The sequence below is a fragment of the Pteronotus mesoamericanus genome, unplaced genomic scaffold, assembly GCF_021234165.1.
Source record: "Pteronotus mesoamericanus isolate MK-2021 breed Mesoamerican mustached bat unplaced genomic scaffold, CSHL_Meso_final contig_221, whole genome shotgun sequence".
NCBI lineage: Eukaryota > Metazoa > Chordata > Mammalia > Chiroptera > Mormoopidae > Pteronotus > Pteronotus mesoamericanus.
The window spans coordinates 1,199,119-1,220,395 of NW_026555092.1; the positions used below are offsets into that span (position 1 = coordinate 1,199,119).

The window sequence follows — 21,277 nt, forward strand, 5'->3', positions numbered from 1 at the left end:
TGCTTTCGTAGCGGGTCTCAGCCGAGCCTCGCAGCGGGCTCCCTTCTCTGCTCCTCTGCTCCTCTGCTCCTCTGCTCCTCCGTGGGGACTGACATGGCCCAGATGCATCATGCCTGCGTCCTGGATCCCAAGTGCGTCCAGAAGCTGGTGCTCAGCTCCCACGAGGCCAAGAAATTCGCCTACTGTCCCTACAGTCACTTCCCCGTGGGGGCTGCTGTCCTCACCAGGGACGGGAAGATCTTCTCCGGTAAGAGCAAGGGAGGGCGTCGCGGGGTCCCGGACCGCGATAGCTTTGGGGGTGAGAGCAGGATACTCGGGATGGGACAAGAGTCTCCAGAAGAGACGAGTTCAGCTCTGTCCCCTCTTAGCTGATTTCCCCTATAATGCCATTTGCCTCTACCCTGACTGATGTCCCAGACGACGATGAAGGCACGGCTCGAATCTAGGGGCTTCAGAGTCTCGGAAGACTGGGAAGCAGGAGGTGGGACGGGAAGGAAGTTGGAAGGGAAAGTCGTCAGTAAGGAGCAGGGGCAGTGCTGTGCGCTAGGAGGGTGAGCGCTAGTCCTCGGCGAGTCCTCCTCTGGGCCCCGCCGCTGCTAAGGCTCCCGCGGGTTATATCAGCAAGTCCTCACCTTCGGCCCAATGCCCAGCTATCATGCCCATTTCTGAGTGAAAAAACTGAGGCCCAGAGAGATGACATGACTTGTTCAAGGTCACATGGGGTGCTGGAGGCAGAACCCAGGGCTGGAGTCCCCCAAACCTTGATTTCTTCCTGCCACCCACAGTGTTGGGGGACGGCTGGGAGGAAAAACAAGCAATCCAGATGGGCCGACTTGTTAATGGGGTGCAGAAGGTCTTGGAGGTAAGAAGCCAGGAGCGGTCTGAGTGACCAGCAATGAATGCCAGCCTGGGGAGGTGGGGACCACAAGCTGAGCTGGCACTCATCTGTCCCTCGCTTTTTCCTTGGTGTGTTGGTTTGATAGAAAAGCTCACTTGAACAAAAATGCAGGCTTGTTTTCGCTAAACGAGGGGCCTTCTCTGTCAGGACACCAGGGAAGGAGGTGTGGAGGTGGCAGGGAAGACATGTCCTTGACACCCTTCCTGCTTCTACCACCCTTCCTGCTACCACTGGGAGGGCAGATGAGAACTGGCACCAAGGGCTGGGAGGAAATGCCCAGCCCTGCTGCCTAGAATTCCCCTGCTGCTTGCGGGGAATTTAAAGGACCAGAGGCCCACACAGGTGCATCTGTCTAGTCAGTAACGCCCGGCCGCCCTGGCCAGGGTGTGAGCCCCTCGTCCGCTCCACCACTCAGCTGTGGGTCCAGCTTGGGCCTGACACCCCCTCTGTCGTGTCTCTTCTGGGCTCTCCCATGTTATTTCTTGTCTTTTGAGTTTCTAGGTGGGTTTCATGAGTCACCTGGGTCTTAAACATGTTTGAGTAGGAAAAGTAACCTTGAATGGGTGCTGGTAAGCGAAAGGAATGTGACGAGTGCTATCCGTCTCCCACTTAAACTCTCCAGGACAGTTATAGCACCACTGTGCAGAGAAGGAAACAGAGGGTCACAGAGGCCAAATGCCCGCGCGCACAGAGCGGGGGTTCAAACCCAGAGCTCCCCTGGTCCTCAGATTCTGCTGCTCTGTAGAGAATAAAACGCCTCTGAGTGTCCTGTGGACATTTAGGCAGGCCTGGTGGCTCAGATGAGTATTAAACATTAACCACCACCACAAATAACATCGCCGCCCTCACTGACCCGTGACACCAGGGCTGCGAACATGGAATCAGCCATTGGTTTGTTCCAACGCCTCCACATCCCCTCTTCATCTGTGCATTGGTTCATTCATTCAACAAGTATTTGCCAGTTATGTGCTAGTGATGAACCAGGTGCTCGGGACAGCACAGTGAGCAGAAACGGCAGAGTCCCTGCCCCCGTGGAGATCCCCGCCCCTCGCACAGGCTCAAAGTAGGAGCCACAACCAGTGAGCGTGGGAGCGAATAAACGAGGGCAGCGGAATGCTGCCTATTTAAATTGCAGGGAAGGAGCCGGTGTCCCTAGAGCAAGGCTTGTGCTGTGGGAACTGAGGGAGGCCCTCTGGGATGGGCTGACGGCTCTGGAGTTAGAAGCTCCTGGACTGGAATCTGTTTACCAGCCGTGGGTCCCTAGGCAACACACTTGACCCTTCAGAGTCCTGGCTTACATTTGTACATGGGGGACTATAACGCCCACCTTTTGTGGACGGGGGGCTGGGAACAGCGCTGGTTTGCCTGGCCCAGTGGGGTGGGGCAGCCAGGGTCCTCTCCTAGTGCTGGTGCCCCTGCTGCGTCGGTCACTGACTGCGCTGAGTCTCACCCCCAGCGGTGACACTCTAAATAAGCTGATGCCTATAAAGTGATTGGCACAGTTTCTGGCCCACAATAAGCGTGTCATAAATGGTGGCTGCTTCTACTGCTACTAGTAATGGTGTGATGAAAACGAGGATGGGATGATGGGAGGTGGACCGTGGAGGACTTCCGAAGGCCGCGTAGGGACATTGGGATGTGGTGAGGGAGGACACGGGGAGTCAAGGAATGTTGTTAAGAAGAGTAACATGAACCTGGTATTTGAGGACAATCAGTCTGACAGGTACTGCAGGACTGCTGGGGCAGAAAAGGGGGCGTCAGGGGACCACATCTATCTTGTCTGCTGACCTGGGCACAGTGCCAGCATATTGCCTGACCTAGAATAGGTCCTCAGTTGAAGTTCGGTGGACACACCAATGGGAGGCTCAGACTAAAGCAGTACCGGGCGGGATGAAAAGGAAGGAACGATCTGGAAGCTACCATGTGGGACAAATGCGGCAGGCCGGGGATGGGCCATATTAGAAATACAGGAAGAAATGTGGTGCTGGGACTTCCAGCCACGTGGGCCAGAGGAGTGATGAGGCACTGACTGAGGCAGAGGCTGAAGGCAGAGCTGGGCGTGCTGGGGAGGTGGCGGCAGGACCAACGGCACCACTGGCAGGCACGATGGATTCAGTATGCATTAACCACTTGACAAGGAAAATCTCTTAACATGTCATAGCCACCACATGGACGATAAATGTCACCTGCATTAGTCAGAACACTTTAGTTGTAAATGACAGAAACCAACCAGAACTATAATGAACAATGGTAGGTTTTGTCTCAGACACAGCTGGGTCATGAACTCAAATGTCACCGTCATGAACTCAAATGTCACCATGCTCTTCTTTATCCTTCTGGGTTCTTGCTGGTTTCTTTCTCTACTCCTGTAGGTGGTCTTCCTCCAGGCATCAGAGCCTCTGGTTTACATTCTTATAGCCTCAAAAATAGAGAGGAAAGAAATCTTCCCCACTAGCTTGAAATGTAAAAATTCCAGGGAAGGGCTGTGATTGGTCAATTTCCAATCACATGCACATTCCAGAGCCAACCACTGTTGTCAAGATGGGGCAAAATGACTGGGCCAGCCGATCCACAGATCCCATCTCTCTAGGGGGCGGGGAAAGCGGGACAGAGGTCTGCTACCATTAGAAGGAGAGAGGAGGTGCCAAGCAGACCAAACCAATAGCCAAATGTACCACATTTTATAAATGAGGATGTGCAGAAGAGGTCAGATAGCTGTGCTGAGGAGAGGGGGACAAATGAAAGGCACTTCCCAGAGGCCTGGAGTCTCGTTATTGAGATGGAAAGGGAGGGTGGATGGCCCTGAGGCAGAGCCTGGAGAGGAAGGGGCCTGGAACAACCAGCGGAAACCCATCACGGGAGGAATTAGAGAGGATCAGGAGGCACAGAGGGTGCAGTTGAATTAAGATACTGGGTTTAGAGCTTATAGTGGGTCAAGTCTGCCCAGTTCTGTGACTTTTTCCAACTGCACAAAAGACTTGCCTGTGGAGTTTCCACCCTCAGAGGCTGCCGGTGTCCCATCCAATTCAAAAGCAATGCTGGCTGCACAGACAGCTTTGCTGGCATGATCTCATAGTGACCATTTTCTCTCTATTGCCTCCAACGCTGGCCAGGGCCTTGTGCCCCTTGCAGATGGGCCACCAGGAGGGCGATTAATGACTACACCAATTACCTTCTGCGACTGCTGTGGGAGAGTGGCGGAGAGAATTGGGGTTCACCGGCAAGGAAGAGCTGCTGAGGGGATGTGGGTCAAGGACACAAGGGGAAGTGTTAAGATGGGACAGAGGAGCTTTGGGCAAGGGAAATGGAGTCAGCACACGGGGGCACTCCAGGGGGATGCCAGGTGGGAGGTAGCGGAGAATCGTGGAGGTCTGCTCTTCGCGGCACCACCCAAGGGCAGGGGGGCTTCCCTTCTCCAGCTCATGGGACAGCGGCCTGTCTCTCTCCTTTCCTCCCCTCTCTCGAGGGACTTCAGCGCTCTATATGCGTTGTTGTCATTCGGGGAAAGCTACCTCATTGGGTCATCTACGATGAATTCTGGGAGGAACAAACCATATAAAGAGAGACCCTTCAGGATGTCCTGGTTAACTGCTGAATCCTTCTTGCCTTGGCTTAACGCTGAAAGCTGGTCCTTCGTTCATCTTCCCCCAGATCTGCCCCTGACATCCTGGTTCCCTCCCTGGGCTCTCTTTCTCCTTCGCGACCATTTGCTTTATATCGCCCCCTCTCCACAGTGGTTGACCTAGTGCAGGTCCCCACCCCAAACCCCCAGCCCCCCCAGCACTTTCACATAAGTGGAAGCAGGCTTCCCTACCGGCTTTTTCTCCTTGCAGCCCTGCACACCCACCACATCCCGCATCCCACTCTCTCCACCCCTGCGAACCCCAGGCTCATCCATTGGCTCTCTCCACTGTCAGTCAAAAGTGGCTCACTACAACGAAGAGCTTCACTCACCCCGCCCCCCCCCCACCTTAACCCTATAGTTGAGTTAGAACATGATTCCTACATAAAACTGTGCGTTACATTTGTGGTATAGAGGGAGGCAGGAAGATGAAGAGAATGTAGTGTTTCTTCAAACACATGGACATGACACCTTCCTAGTCCGGTGCTTCTCAAATGTGGCCCCAGAACCCCCATCCTCAGCACCTCCTGGCAGCCTGTTAGAAGCTCTAATTCTTGGGTTCCAACCAAGATCCACTGAAGCAGAAACTCCAAGGGTGGGGTCATAAATCTATTTAAAGAAGTTCTTCCAAAGATGCTGATGTAAGAACCACCATCTAATCTTAGCCGAGGGCATGGGTCACGTGCTCTCTGGCACTGCTCTCTTTGCTTGACTGGGTCCAAATCGCCTCACTGTTTATGGACTTCTTTCCTTGCTGACATCTTGATGATACCTGACCCCAGCCTCGCTTAAGCACCAAACCTCAATACATGGCCCCCCGAAATGGCATAGAGAAAAAGAAGGGACCTTTTTATCTGAGAGGCAGGTGGGGATACGAGTCCTGGATCCTCGGCACAAACCTCGGCTTTTACCTTTTGTGGAAAGGGATTATAACAGTGTCTGCCTTACAGAGTTGTTATAAGGATTAATGATACAATGCAGATAAAGTGTTCCAGTGAGTGCCTGACTGAGGCAGCAAGGTCAAAGGTCAGCAGAGGTGGGAGGGGAGAGAGGGGTGGAAGTGGATGAGACAACAAGGGTTTGTTGACAGTCATTTCAGGTCCAGAAATGACCAGAGGGTCCAGGACCTGGCTGGGAAAACTAATAGGGAGCAAGAGAGACTATTCATTGCACCTCAAAAGCAAAGCAATAAAAGACAAGAATAAAGGAAAGCAATTAGTAATAATATCACTATTATCATAGTATTATTTGAGTCTATCTTGTAATTACGGATTCCTCACTGGGCACCATACCAGCCTCTCCATGTGCTTCAAATTAAGAAAAGGCAACATCAGGAAGAAAGCTGGTTCATTTGGTTAGGTCGCGGCCTGTTTTCCGGGCTTAAGGGCAAAACAAAATTGCCTGATCTTTCAGGATTGTAGTACCTGGCCACAGGCTGTCTTCCTCTCTCTCTCTCTATCTCTTTTTTTTTTTTTTTCTTAAAGCAAGACTTAAACTTGCTAGAGGCCCCAGATACAGTTATTCCTTTGTATCTCAGAGATCTAGCAGTGAAGTAGGAAATTGTACCCATTTGTTAATAAGTAACTGAGAGTCTCACTGGCCTTACTGCTCCAGGCCCTGGGCAAACTGCAATGCACAACACAGACAAGTCCCTGACCACAGAATTTTACTCTGTCATGGGGGACATTACATAACAATAATGACTTCCATTTCAGGGAAGTGTTACCTCCTGCGGAGAAAACTAAAGCCCGGTAAAGGGTTTGAGAGGATTGGAGGAAGTGAGGGCAGGAAGCAGTTTTAGATAGGCTGATCAAGGAAGGCTTCTCTGAGGAGGTGTCATCTGAGCAGAGTAAGGAGAGCACTGCGCAAAGAGAGAAGAGTTTCAGGCAGCGGGGACAGCCGGTGCACAGGCCCTGTTGCAGGAGAGGACCTGGCACCCTTGGGGAACAGCTGTAAAGCCAATCGGCCTAGAGAGCAAAAGGAGATGAGGTCTAAGAAGTAGGCAGGGTGGCAGCGGATTACATACAGCCTTGTTATCATAGAAAAGATTGCAAAGCTCCCGAAGTACAGAAACAGAGTCACTGTCACATGTGGTCTAAAAGAAGCAAAAGCTCAAGAACACAGGCCTACCACCACCAAAATCTTGGCTTCCACACAGTTCATAACAGCAGCTAGCAGCTGCCACCCCCTACTCTGTGCACGCTTTATGCCAGGTGCTTTACATGCATGATCTCAGCTCATTTTCATTAGAGGCCTATGAGGAAGGCACTGTCTTTATCATTTTATAAATGAGGACACTGAGTCTCAAGGAGGTTCAGACTGTTTTCCATATTCTCAGAGCCAGTAGGACACAGGGTCCCAGGGCAAAACGGAACCTAGGGGTTCTTACTACACAGCTCTGTTTGAGCAGTGAGGTACGTGAGTACTCCCTTCTAAAACAACCTCTCTCTCCTTAACTGGCCCATTGCAGTTTTTACACACGGTGGAGGAACATTCCTCCATATGAGGGCATTCTGAGCATCACGCACAGACACGAGCAATTGTCCTGAGACACCGGACCTTCTGCAATCTGTCCATTTGCTTTAACTGCACATCTTCCAACCCCAATAGAGAAAGTCTCCCTGAGTCAGGGATGAGGCAGGGCCAGGAGGCTAGGCAGGCTGGCGGGGATCTTAATTTGGGGAGGCGTAAGTCAAATGCAGTGATGTCAAAGGTCAGCAAAGTTGGGAAGGGTGGGAATGGATGGGCAGGCCAGAGTGTACAAGAGAGTATTTAACTTTTTTTCCTATTTATTTATTTATTTATTTTTAGAGAAAGAGGGAGAGAAACATCGATATGCGAGAGATATATCAATCAGTTGCCTCTCTCGCACTCCCAACTGGGGACCTGACCTGGAACCCAGGCATGTGCCCTGACAGGGAATCGAACCAGCAACCCTTCAGTTCGCAGGCCAGCACTCAATTCACTGAGCCAGACCAGCCAGGGCTAACTTTCACTGACCTAGCTGAGAAGCTGAGCAATATAGTGCCTGCTATCCCAGCTACAGTAACTCACAAGTGAATATGAACAAATGCTGGGCCGAAGTAAGTGTTCAATAAATGTTAACCACTGCTTTCAGGGTTGCAACTCCCTGATCACTTCCTATCCCATATCCCGACTGTATTCACTGATTTCTATATGGTTGCAAATGATAGAAATGCACATAAACTATTTTAGACAAAAGGAGGGCGCATTGGCTCCTATGACCTGTGGAAAGAGTTGGAATGTAGCCGGACCTCAGGGACAACACACACCAAGCCGGACTCTTTTGTAGTCATCTCCCATCTCATCTCTCATCCGTTTGTCTGAGCATCCACTTCACTGAATGCTCCATAATGAATGGAAGCCGGACGGTCCTCAGGGCCCAGGCTCACACTCCTAGTTTCAGAAAAGAGCTTTGATTGGCCCCGTGTGGCTCAGGTGCTCATCCTTAGACTAATAAAAAGGTCATGTGAGAAAAGATGGCAGCTTCCATTGGAACTCCATGCTAGGGAATGAAGTGAGGGTCCTTCCCCAGGAAAAAAAGGAGGAAGAGGTGCTAGACTGTCAAAATAATAGAGTCTCACTATAGCTTACCCTTTGGTGACCAGTGTGCCTGTCTGCCTTTTTCCCAAAGGGAGGATTCCAAACCTGTCCCCACCTAACACCACACAGCCATTCCCGACACAACTGTCAGTGAACACTCACCCTCAGCCCAGCAGGGGACTTGCTGCCAAGGCCCCCCCCCGCCCGGGGAGCAGGCTGTCTACTGACAGCCATTCCTCCCCATCAATTGGACGTGAATGCCTGTGATCCTGAGAATCATGATAATAATTAAAGGTTTAAGTGATTAATTTAACTCCTCCTAACTTGTCAGTGTAAATAATGAAGAGACAGGAAACTATGTGAGGAAAATATATGAAGAGATAATGGCCAGCTAATTTGCAAATTTGTTGACTACAGTAGGAACAAAATGCTGCATAATCACAATGAAGACTCAGACTTAGGAAAAGGGAGCGTGGTAGATACGGAACAGAATAAGCAGGGACTAGAACAAGATGGCTGCTTATTTCTCTCTCGGGTAGCAGACCAGGGGTGGGCTAGAGCCCAGAGCGTTTGAACTGCTCTGCTCTGCAAGATTCCTTCCTGTCTCGTTGTCCTGCTGTCCCCCGAGCGGTGTCTTAATCCACATGTTCAAAACTGGCCCACCCCATCACATCCACCTTCCAGTCCCAGGGAAAGGGAAAGAGGAAGTGGGGGGCAAGGAACGTTCCCATAAAAATGTCATCTTTACATCACACCCATTACTTCCGCTCACACCCCATTGGCTAAAACTGCAGGACTACATGAGGCTTCCAGGGAGGCTGGGAAATGTAGTCCCCAGCTGGGTAACCACGTGCCCAGCTAAACTCCAGTGGATTCTATTGGAGAGTGAACACTAGGAACAATCTTTGCCACAGGACCCCCTGTGGCCCTCAGGGAGCTTCTTCCTTGACCATTATCACTCTTGGCCATGCATGTGAAATGGGTGTGGGAGAGAATGTCCGCCTCGGGGTCATACAGCTCTCAGCTTGCTTCTGAGGGGGGAGTAGGAGGGACCAGGCTGAGGGGGCAGTAAGGGATGAATAATCACAGGCTTTTTGGAGACCAGCCTTTTGGCTTCTTTGACTATCCAAGTCTATTAAAAATTTAGAAACCTTCTGGTCTGTTTGCTTCCAGTCACCTTCATACAGTACAATCATACCCAAGGGTCCTTTCTGGGCATAGTCCTTAAGTTGCCAGCCATTTCTTTTACTGACTGGTTTCCCTGCCTGGCCCATCCCTGCTGCCTCATTTTCGTGGTGGCTACCTTGAGGCGCCCAAAGCAGATGAGAAGTTGACCCCCTTAATCAGACACCTTTGCCACAGGGCTGACTCCCGTTGCCAAGTGGAGAAACCTTGGTGGTAGATTACATTTTCTGCCTTCCAGCATATTGCAGGGTGGGGTTTCACAAATGACATGTCACAGAGGAGCCAGGGCACCAGCTTTCCACCTTGCTGTGTCTGTAGCTGTTTCATGCTGCCCGCCTGCTAGGCCAAAGCCACATGTTTTAGGGTTTTTGTTGTTGTTGTTGTTACAGCTGCATCTCACTTTCAACATAAATTTCTGTATTAGTTAAGTATAGGTTAAGCTGCTATAAAAAAAATCCCAAAATACAATGACTCAAACACGACAGAAATCTTTCTCTCAGGTAAAAATTCAGAATATGCAGTTGGTCCAGGGCAAATAGGCAACTCAACTCTGCTCCAAATTCCTTCGGTGTTTGTTTTTCCATCCCTATAGCAATAAGCCACGTGGTCACAGGTGTCCCACCCCATCCCAGCCTGTGGAGAAGAAAACAAAATAAAGGACAAGCAATCTCCTTACAAAACAAAAGTGATCCAGATGTTTCCTACTCCCTTTGGGCCACATCTCACTAGCCAAAACTTTGTCACATGGTAACACTACAATACAAGGGAGTCTATAAAACACAGTCTCCACTATATTGGAATGGGAATCATTTGTATTACTTAAAGGGAGAAAGGAGAAATGAATACTGGGGAACAATATCCCTGACTCCAGGAGAAAAGCAAGCTATGGAGAGTGATACGTCCTGAGGGTCAGGAAGGCCCCGTCTCTGTGCCATTTGTTTGTGGTCTCGCAGCTTCCTTGAAATGGGGAGTTTCTTAGCCAGCCAGCCTGGCTACACCATTGTTTTGTCCATTGTCCTTCTCCATTGTCCCCCATTGACCAGGGACACCCATGAGAAGAATGGTAGGGAAAACTCTCTTCCGGTGGGCTGTGCCACCTTAGTGCGCCTCCTCCCACTGGACAACTGGAGGTTGCTTTTAGGCTTGTGCACTCGCAGACACACATTGTACACAGCTTGCCAGTATTTTGTAAGTTTGCTGGTGCTGACAGTTTGTTTTGCGACACTGCTCACAGAGAACCTTGGCTGAACCCTGATGGCTGGTAACCAGCAACAATAGTGTTGCACAGGCACAACCTTTGAATCAGAGGCCCTGTCTGCCACTCCCATAGCCCCACCGCCATGGCTTCCGTCTCTTAGATCCAGGGCTTGGGGCTGTGCTCCCCTTCTGACGCCTCAGCATCTCCCTTGGCCTTGACCTCTGCTGGGGAGATGGGGCTGGGTTAATCTGCCCTGTTTTCCTGCCCCACTCCTAGGCCGTGCTTCAAGATGGGGGCATTGGGCTCTGGCTGGTGTGTCTCAGTGAACTGAGCCCCAGCTGCAAACCAAAGGGTCGCTGGTTCAATTCCCAGTCAGGGCACGTGCCTTGGCTCTGGGCCAGGCCCCCAGTGCAGGGCACACAAGGGACAACCATACATTGATGTTTCTCTCCCCCTCTCCTTCCCCTCTCTCTAAAAATAAATAAATAAAATCTTTAAAAAAAAAAAAAGATGGGGGCATTGGGTAAGTGATGAAAATGAGAGGTTCTTGGGGAGGGCCACCGTGACACAGCGGGTCACAGAATTTCCCAATGGTTTGGGTCAAATTACCCTCTCCTCCCCACCTCATTCCTAGTTATACATCCTTCCCCGCACCGGAATGGGGCAAGCCTCTTACTCAGCACATGTAATAAGGAAGTGATTCTGCTGGAAATACCACTGTGTTCTCCTTTCTGCTCAGGATGCAACGTAGAAAACGCCTGCTACCCGCTGGGCATCTGTGCAGAACGGACTGCTATCCAGAAGGCCGTCTCAGAAGGGTACAAAGAATTCAGGGCCATTGCTATTGCCAGGTGAGTGGGGAAACCGTGTCACAGCTATATTCATGCATCTGCTCAGCCGTCGTCCACTGTGCACATGTTCATTCACTCATCTAACATGTTTATTCTATACTTCCTATGTGCCAGGCACTGTAGAGGACTCTGGGCTGACTGCTGGGGATAAGGAGGTAAATAAGAAATGGACTTTGCCCTTGGTGAGCCTACAGAGCAGATATAGAACCAAGGCAACTCTAAGACAAGGGCAGGTGCTTTGAGTTCCAACAACAGCACAAAATGCAACAGGATCCTTCCAAGATGCAAAAGAAAAGCAGCATAGAAACCTAACACTGGAGGAACCTAAAAATTTCCTGGCCACCTAGACTCCCTGGTCTCTACCTCCATTTTACAGTTGAAGGAACTGAGGCCCAGAGAGGCTGAACAACTTTCCTCGGCGTTAGTGGCGGAGCCAGGACAAAACCAGATCTCTAGGGTCTCACCCCAGGGCTCATTCCTTGTGCCACACTGTGCCAGGAAATCAAACACTCTTCCCTGCCCTCCTTGAGCTGACAGTGGGATCCATCACTATGCAGGTTGACTCCTACACTTGACAGCACTCACCTCTGAGTGCCAACAACCAGAATACAAAACAACCTGGTGGGATGACAGCCAGGTATACCTGGCTATTATTTCAACTCACGAGATCCTTGTGCAGATTCTGGCGGAACAAGAGCGCTAACCAACACCCTCTACATGCCCTAAACACACATATCCACGCTCCCGGAGCTCATTGAGCTCTTGTCAGCCCTGGACCCGAACTCATGGTTTTGGAATTTGAGCACGTGACTGGCTCTTTGATTGATTTGGACCCCATTATTCTTCTGATTTAACGGCAAATTGCTCATGTGTGTACCTTTGCACTGTCTATGAGAGAGAATTTTCTTAGCAAATTAATGGTGCAGGGGCAATGACATGGGAGAGAGACTGCATGGCAGACCAAGTGCTGGTCCTTTGGGATGTCTGGCTGCACGGGTCATGCAGTGGGGATGAATTATCCCTTCCTCATGGCGAAGCTGCTGGACCTTTCCGGCAGAAACGTAAGGACCTAGAGCAAGGACAGTGGTGGACGTATGACAGAAACAAACCCCCATTTCTTTTATAAGATCCTAAACTTGGCCTCGGTCTGGCCCCAAGGTGAACCAGGTTATTGAAGCTTTTCCTCCTGAGTAACGGGAGCCACGGATGGAGAAGGGCCCCACTTCCCAGAGCCACCCTGGGACCGAGGTTTCTCCTGGCTCCCCTCGGCTCCGGGAGGAATAAATGAGGCTGCACTGGGAACATTTTGTGCAGATGAACAGAATATGAAGTATATGTTTTGTTTTTTTTTTTTTAAAAAGGAGGAAAATAACTCAATTTCAAAGCTGACCCAAGAAACTAATGATATTCTGGGGAAAAAGAGGCCAAAGTCAACAAAAGGTTAATAGCATGGTAGCCTTGCTCTGTTTAGAATGTTCCCAATGAAAGGCATTTTCTTTTGGTCATTATCTGCTTTTAAACATGACTGCGTATTGCTAGCTACCGATGAGTAAATGTCCTTATTCACATAAAACCTGTATTTTTCTAGCACCCAACTGCTCTACTCCGGGTATTCAGCCTGCACCAGCTTCCCTGAGCTAGAAATACAGTCATTATTACATTAATGATTTGTTAAATTGAGGGCATGGGTTTAGAGAATGAATGGAAAGTGCCAGCTTCCTTGTTAACGCTGAGTGTGAACAGTCTAGGAAAGCCCCTTCGGGATCTGTAAGCTAGAGAGTGCAGAGCCCAGAATGGGATTTTGCTAATGGGGAGATAAGCCGGTCCCACTGGGGTCCTAGCTGTAGTCATCAAAGTCAGTAAGTTCCCAGCCTGTCAGGTCTGATAAGCGTGGCCTCAGTGTGTGACGAAGGCCAGCGCAAACCACAGGGAACTCTTCATACCAGCACAGGCAGGAGAGGAAGAAGGAGTTTGGAAAAGCTAGGAATAAATGTTCCAAGGCACCCAGCTCATTCTGGGATGTATATTCTTTTAAGTTTTTCTTACTCTTGGCAGGAATGTTGAATAATGGTTAAAGGCCGGAGCTTGGGCGTTACTGAGACCTGGTCTCAAATGCAACTCCATTAGCAGCTTCAGGCATGTCGTTTCAGCAACCTGAGCCCGGCTCCTCATCTATAAAGTGGAGGAGAGTAACACCTACCTATTTCCTGAGGACTCGGAGTGACTTCCATAAAGTTCCTGGCACAGAGTATGCAATAAATTAAAACTTGTTTGAACGTGATCATTATTCCTTCTGCAAGCTACAAAACTACCACAGGCAGAGTCCACAGGTCCTGGTTCAAGTCCTGGGTCTGCCCCTTACCAGCACTGTGACCTTGGGCAGGTCACATCACCTTTCATGATCTGTAACATGTGGATAATAAAAGTACCTACAGAGTCCCTATATTATAAGATTGCTGGGGGATCCAATGAGTTAATGCACATAAGGCCCTCAACGCAGTGCCTGGCACAGAGATTTGCGGTGTTAAGTGTAAGCCGTTATTACCATCATGCTGTCTCCCATTTCTCAGGAATGTGCTGCCTGGGTGCACCATCTAGTGATTTTTGAACGCTAGGCCAATCCCAGCTTCCCAGTGGAACTCACGTTTACCCCGCCGCCTTGAAAACCCTAATGCGGGTCACCTTGTCCAACAGGCTGTCCATCGGACAGTTGGCCATGCATGTCACCAGGTTGGGAGAAGAAGTGGTGAGCTTAGCAGAGGCCAGATCATACAGGGCCTTACAGGCCAAGGGAGGGAAGCCGAATTTCACTCAGAGCACCTCTCCCACGGCCCTAACCAGTCTGCCCATGTTACGGCCTTTACAGGCAGATTTAGCTCCCTTTCCAGATGGTAAGACCCCTGAAGACAGGGATTCTCCCATCGGTCCTTGTTGCCCCTCCCCCGTGCCTGCTTAGCACAGAGCAGACTCTAGGTCAACATGTGTGGAACAAAGAAAAAATTAGCGAGAGTCCAACCTCCAAGACTCGAAGGGGCTCCAGCTGCAACACCCATCACCTGGTAGTCACAAGGGTTGTGTGGCTTAGTGCGCATCCTGGGCAGGACCCCCCCCACACACATTCCTATGCGCTTTTTTTCTGAAGCTGGGAGGGAGTGTGCTTAGACAGGACCCACCTTTCCATGGAGTAGAATCTTTCTTTAACTGAATCTTCACATATAAAAGGGAGTTATCGTGCGGATTAAATAAAGCAGCAAGCCACCATTCTCTCTCCTCTTAGCTGCTTTATTCAATTCATGGCATCTGTAGCTCCATTTGATACACGTTGGTTGGTTGGTTGGTTGGTTGGTTGGTTGGTTGGTTGATTGGTTGGCTTGCTGGCTAGTTGGTTGACTGGTTGGCTGATTGGCTGATTGGTTTGCTGACTGGCTGGCTTCTTGGCTGGTTGGTTGTCTGGCCCCCCTCACTAGTCAAAAACTCCATTGTGCAATGCATTTTGCCCGTTTTGTTCACTGCTATATCCTCAGCAATGACAGTGCATGGCCTTTGTAGGTGCTCAATAAATGTTTGTTGATTAAAATGAAATAATGCAAATAAAGTGCTTTGCAGGGTGCCTGGCACATTCTGGACATATATTAAACAATATGATAGTTATTATTAATATATCATAAGATAAATTAATTATAAACTAGAATATAGAGCACACAGTATATAATAAAACTGCATATGATAAGGTACTGAAATTATGACGGAGCTTAAAGGGACACATGACTGTTAATTAGTATAGGCAACATCAACATGTGCATAACATCCTAAAGTTTCCAAAGTCCTTCACGCACCTTATCTCTTTTTATCTTTTAGCATTCCTACAACGTGGATGACGTTAATCCCCCAGTTTTACAGGCAAAGAAGCGAGCTGTGCATGGGTTACAATAATTTGGTCAGTCACATGTAGTTAGCCAAAGGAGGAGCTGACCAAGAACCAACTTTGGAATCCTGTCACCTGCCAGGGACATCACAGAGCTGTGGGTCCGGAAAAGCAGGGATGACAGTGGCTGCTGGTTGAACCTCTGGGCCTCCAGCAGGCTTGGAGTTTCCTCCAGTTAAATCCACTTTCTGTGAGCACCATCCTTTGTACTGCTCAGAGCTGGGGGACTGCCCGTAGGTGCCTTAATCCTGAGAGACAACACCTTGTCTGTAAGCTTCTCTTCTCCAGACTTTCTCAAATGCAAGGAGCCCAATTTTCTCTTTGACTCACATGCATTTTACTCTTTTATGCCTCAGGGCCTTTGCACATATTATTTTCTTGGCCTGCAATATAGGAAAACCAGAGCTTCAGAGGAACACCTCTGTTACTCGATCTCACTGAACCTCTTTCCTTGCAGGTAAAATTCTGACACTCAGGCTGTACCAAGAATTAAATGAAATAATTATTTTGCATGCCTGATACAGAGCATAGTAGGTGTTCACTAATGGTGACTTATGAACTCCACACTTTCTCCAAGGACCAGGCCAAATGCCACCTCCTCTGTAAAATATTCTCACTCCATAGGCAGAGATTGTCTTCCTCTTACCATGCTTTCTTACTGCAGTTTGCTTAAAATGACCGTTTTCTATGTCACGCATCAGGCTGAGCAATCTCTTGAAGGCCAGAGACAAATTTTCCTTAACCTTTGTGTTCCTAGGGTGCGGTGACAGTAAGTGCTCACTAAATGTTTGTTAAATGCACTAGTAAAAGTAATGGTTCTCGGTGGGGCGGGGGTGGGTGGAGGTGGAAGAAGGTAGGGGGGATACATGGTAAGGGAACAAATACCAAAAAATTAAAAAATGTTTTTTAAAAAATGGTCCTGCCCGTGGCCTTGCCTCTTGCAAGTATGAAAAGCCACCAAGCACCACGTCTCAGCCTCTAGGGCAGGGTGCGTCTGTGACTCAGCAGCGGTCCTCGTTTCTCATGAAACACTGATCCTTGTTTGATTCTCTACTTCCCCAGTGACTTGCAAGATGATTTTATTTCGCCATGTGGGGCCTGCAGGCAAGTCATGAGAGAGGTAAGCAGCTCTTTTTTTGGGGATGTAGACTGGATGCCTCCCTGCTTTCCGCAGGCCATGTGGGCAAAACCATGAAGCGGAAACCACAGCTACCATCCTGTTTGCTTGTCTGGGTGATGTCAAAGGCCTTCCCAAGCTTGCATGAGTCACTGGAAATTGTTCTTTCATTCAAAAAATATTTACTGAGTGCCCCGTCATTCTGGGGAGATAGCTGTGAAGAGGTAGGCCAGGCCCTGCCCTCACAGAATATATAGTCTAGCGCAGGAGAAAAGCAATAAAGAAGGAGCAAAACAAATAAACAGTAGAGTTTCTGAGAGTGAGAAGGGCTATGGAAAAAAGAATGCAGAAAAAGGAGTCATGAGTGACAGAAGGAGCAGCAGGTAATACTCTCGATCAGGGTCAGAGGTCAGCAAACAATAGCCCATGGGCAGATCCAGCCTGCAGGTATTTATTCTATTAAACAGCTGTTAAAGGTTTATTGGCACGCAGCCTCTCCCTGTTGATTCACATAGTGTCTGTGGCTGCTTTGGCCCGATCACAGCAGAGAAGAGCCATTACAACATAGATCTCATGGCCCACAAGACGTAAAATATTTACTGTCTGGCCCTTTATAGATAAAAGTCTGCCATCTCCTGCTCTAGATGACTGGGAAGGGCCTTTCTTTGAAGATGACATTTGAGTGGGGATATAAATAATGAGAAAAGACAAAGCAGACAGAGACCTAGAGAAGATTTCCAGGAGGAGGACCCAGCAAGATTAATGCCCATGCACTTGGGGAGTTTGACAAATCACAAGAAAGTCAAGGAGGCTGGAGCACAGCGAATGAGGGGGAAGTGAGTGATGGGGCGTGAAGTCAGAAATGGGCAGGGCCAGATCACACAGGGCCTTCTAGGCCGTGGGATGGAGGGTATATTTTATCCCAAGAATAAAGGGAACTGAACTGTAAGCTTTAAAATGGATAAAGTGATCCATCTTACGCTATGTGTATCTTAGGCCATTAAAACAAAAGTTGGAAAGGAAAGAATCAGGGAATTCATTGGATGTTTTTAAGAAGGGATTGAAGAGACCTGGTGTGCTTTTTACAAAGATTGTCTTGAGGGAAGGCCTGGATTTTTCCAGCTCTAGAAACAAAGGGATGGGTTCTTAATCTGGACTCAGCGGGAGTTTCCAATGTGTACATGTGCACTTGGGGGAGACAGATGTTCAGGAGCTTCCGTGGGCTCTGAAAGAGATCTGTGTTCTCCCGAGTCCCAAGAGGTTAAAGCCACCAGCTTAAAGAATCCCACAGGCCCCTGAGCTCCGATGTGACATCATCAGCCCCCCTAAACACACAGCATCCCTTCTCCTCCCCACGCCACCCACAGCCTAGGAGGGACATGTGGGTCCTTATCCCCATTCCTCAGAGAAGTGACATGACCTTGCGAAGGACGCAGCGGAGCAGTGGGGAGCTGGCAGTCACAGCCGGCTCAGGCTCACAGCAAAGCCTGCCCCACACGGCTGACGCCCTGCCTTTACGGTTCTATAAATGGGACAAAGTCATTTCAGCCATGGACGAGACATAATAGTGCTTTGCAGAAAAGGAGCTGCTTTTCCACCAAGACTTCTGCTATTGAGGCTGTTTAAATCTGCGGGGAGATGGGGTTGTTTCCATTTTGTTTTTGTGCCTTCGGGTTCCAAAGTGTCTGTTGAACATGCAAGCTCCAGCTTCTTGCCTCAGTCCAGGCAGTTAGCAGAACCCGCTTCCCAAATCTAGATGCAGAACGCCACAAGGAAGGCACTGGCTTCAAAATTTGGACTCCATCTTACGTTAGAGGGACAGAGATCATTGCCCAGCTCTACGCCAAGTCCAAGGCCATATAAGGAAACCACATCAGGACGTCAGCTCCCTGGCTCCTACAGCCTGACTTGGTCCAGTTGCTCATTGCTGTTTTCTCCCAAAAGATTAGATGTTGGCAAATGAGAGAAGGCAAATGAAAAGGCTCCTGTGGGGACAGGCAAAACTGAAAGGAAAGTGCTAATAACGAGAGATGAAGCTTGGGGGCCAGGGGCCTGGCACTTAAACTCACTCAACTTTCATCCATAAGACCCACCAAACTTTCATCCCTCCCCTCAGGCAGAGCCTGCCAAGGACACTAATTTTAAAAAAGCAGAAGACTGATTGTGCCTGGTAATGACTTGGAGACAGGCAGAAGCGTGCAAACAGCAAGCAGGCTGCACACCCGAGCAACTGCTAGCAACCAATATAGGACTGGCTTCCGATAACTGAGCATTTACCATGTGCCAGGCACTGTATACAGGCACTGCATACAGGCACTTTACGCCCATCATCTGTGATTCTCACAGCACCTGGCCAGGTAGAGCCTTGGTCCATCGATTCCGACTACAGGACGCTTTCCGTTTTTCCACGGCTGATTTAACTCTCCCCCTGTCTTCCTTCCTGCCTAGTACATTCTGTCTCTGAAACCATTTCACAGGTGAAGATACCCAGACCCAAAAATGGTAGTCATTTGCGCAAGGCCACACAGCAAGCAAGTGGTAGCTCCTGATAGTGTAAGAGAAAGATGGGGAGATAGATTTGGGCTAAGATCCTGCTTTGCTGATGTTACCCAGCAAAACCTCAGTTTTCTCATCAGTAAAATGGGGATAATAACAGCACGTACATCAAAGGCTAGACAATGAAATCATGCAGGTGCACTATCTGGTGTGCAAGGAAGCAGGCGTGCAATTTCTCCTGGCTTTGAGGCTAAACGAGATGCCGTAAGGAAGGGAAGCAGGTATTAGCTGTTCTTTGTCATAGCAGGAGAGGTACAGACTCAAACGCAGGTCTGTCCTAGCCCCTCTGCCACGCTGCCTCCCTCACGCTAGCTTTGTCTCCTTTCCAGTTTGGCACCAACTGGGATGTCTACATGACCAAGCCAGATGGCACGTATCTCCTCCGCACGGTCCAGGAGCTGCTGCCTGCCTCCTTTGGGCCCAAGGACCTGCAGAAGATAAAGTGAAGAATGCCTACTGCCTGGGAAAGCTGGGTCCCCACAAGGGCTTCAGGGGACAGCTGCCCGGAGAACTTCATGAAGACGTTCTCACAAACCTGGGTCACCTCCCGCTGAGCCCCAACCCCACAGGGGCTGGGCAAAGATGACTTTTCCAAATGACATTCACGCACTGCCATCTCACACCAGCCTGTGCCATAACTCCTCCGGTCACCCATCCTGTCCTCTGCAGACGCGAGCACCCCATTCCCTCCTTTCCTTCCTGCGGGCCCACCTTCAAATTCCAGCCAAGTCTGGAATGCTTCCCCACTAGCCTTCCTGAGGTTCTATCCTGTTCAAGTGACTTTTCTAATTATAAACATCACAGCACATCCTGACACGGAAAGGCACGTTTTGCTCTGTCTCCATCATTGCTCGCAGCTCCTAGGAAGGACAGGGTGATTTGTCTTTATAGAAAGACCTGGGTGCTTTCTGCTGGGAGAGGAAATGGGCCCCTTGGCACTGTGTGCCCATCGGTGCGGAGAGAGAATGTGTTTAGGCTTCTTGCCCTGTGTTCTCCAGACGGGTGGCCCCCCAGGGCTGGGCCTGTTGGCGGCCATGTCTCATGTCTGCTTTGGGCTCCTCCTTCTCACAGATGACCAGGCTGGGCTTCAGTGGGGTCAGGTAACGTGCTCTAGGGTTGTGGCAAAGGCAGACTGGAATCCAGGTCCCGTCACTCCCACTGTGGTCTAGAAACAGTGCATGCCCTTTGCTGGGCACTGTGCTGAGCTGTTCAACATATATGAACCCATTTAGTCCTCACTTCTCAGGCTCAGAGTACATTGCCCTCACTTTACCAATGGATAAATCGAAGCCCAGAAAGGTTAAGTCGCTTGCCCAAAGCTGCACAGCTAGAACATGGCAGACTGGAATTTGAACCTTTTTTTTTCCAGTCTCCTACGGCGAATGTCTGGCAGCCTTTAGTTACCTGAGAATCATTTATGTGGCAAATTCTACAGAAAGAAAGGCATCTCTGTCCTTGAGGGACTTGCAGTCTGACAGGGAGAAAGAGGTGCAAACAGACCTACCGCACAAAAATACTGTGACCCAGGCAGGTCCTGAGTATAAGGTAGGTACAGTGGGGGCCATGCCACCTTCCGGGGTGTGAGGAGAGCCAGGAGGGGACTGTCTGTCCCATCAGTGCATTGGTTCTAACACATTCACACTCACACACAGTTAGGAAAGTGAAGACTGAATAAGGGAAGGACCCAGGCAGGCCCGCTGAAGAGGGTGACAGCTCTGGGCATCCGCCCTGGAGGACATGGCCTCGGGGCCAGCCCCGGAACCAGGATAAGAACAGAATCCAGAGCATCTGCAGGTGCCGCGGTCTGGGGACACCGGCTTCTCCACAGCACATGCAGGCCGACCTGCTGCGCCTGGCGAGGTGCAAAACTCCGCTCTGCCTTTCCTCAGAAATGGTTGTTGGGCGGCCGGGGTCTTCAGCACACTCTGCTGCTGCATGTTCTTACTCTGGGGCGGGCGGCGGGGAGAAGAAAAGGTAATGCTGGAATTAAAGAGGCCAGAAGGTTAACATCAGGTAAAATCCTGCTCAGTGGGGATTTTTTACTAATTTTTTAGTACTTTTTTTTCTTTGTACGTATCTATATTTTTCAAACTTCCAAAACTCTTTTACATGTAATAAGGAAAAAATGGTATTGCATCATGGTGAAAGATTTAAACTTTGGAGCTGGACAGCCTTCTAGCTGTGTGACTTCGGGCCAGTTGCTTCATGACTCTGAGACCCAATGTTATCATCTGTAAAACGGGATGAGGGTGTCCACCCCGTGGAGTCGCTGTGGGGGTCGCGTGGAATACTGCACTACTGGCAGTAAGCTCTTGATACGTGCCGGCTGTTCAGGGTGGCAACTTTTGGTCCTTTAAACAT

General features: G+C 49.7%; 1 protein-coding gene across 1 annotated transcript; it reads left to right on the top strand.

The window, feature by feature from the left end:
- The first annotated feature begins 17 nt into the window (after nucleotides 1-17).
- On the top strand, nucleotides 18-19,735 carry CDA (cytidine deaminase). Its single transcript, XM_054571443.1, has 4 exons — nucleotides 18-247; nucleotides 11,207-11,318; nucleotides 16,306-16,363; nucleotides 19,246-19,735. The coding sequence occupies exons 1-4, from the start codon at nucleotides 94-96 to the stop codon at nucleotides 19,360-19,362; spliced, it is 441 nt and encodes a 146-aa protein (XP_054427418.1). The 5' UTR covers nucleotides 18-93; the 3' UTR covers nucleotides 19,363-19,735.
- Nucleotides 19,736-21,277: the final 1,542 nt, after the last annotated feature.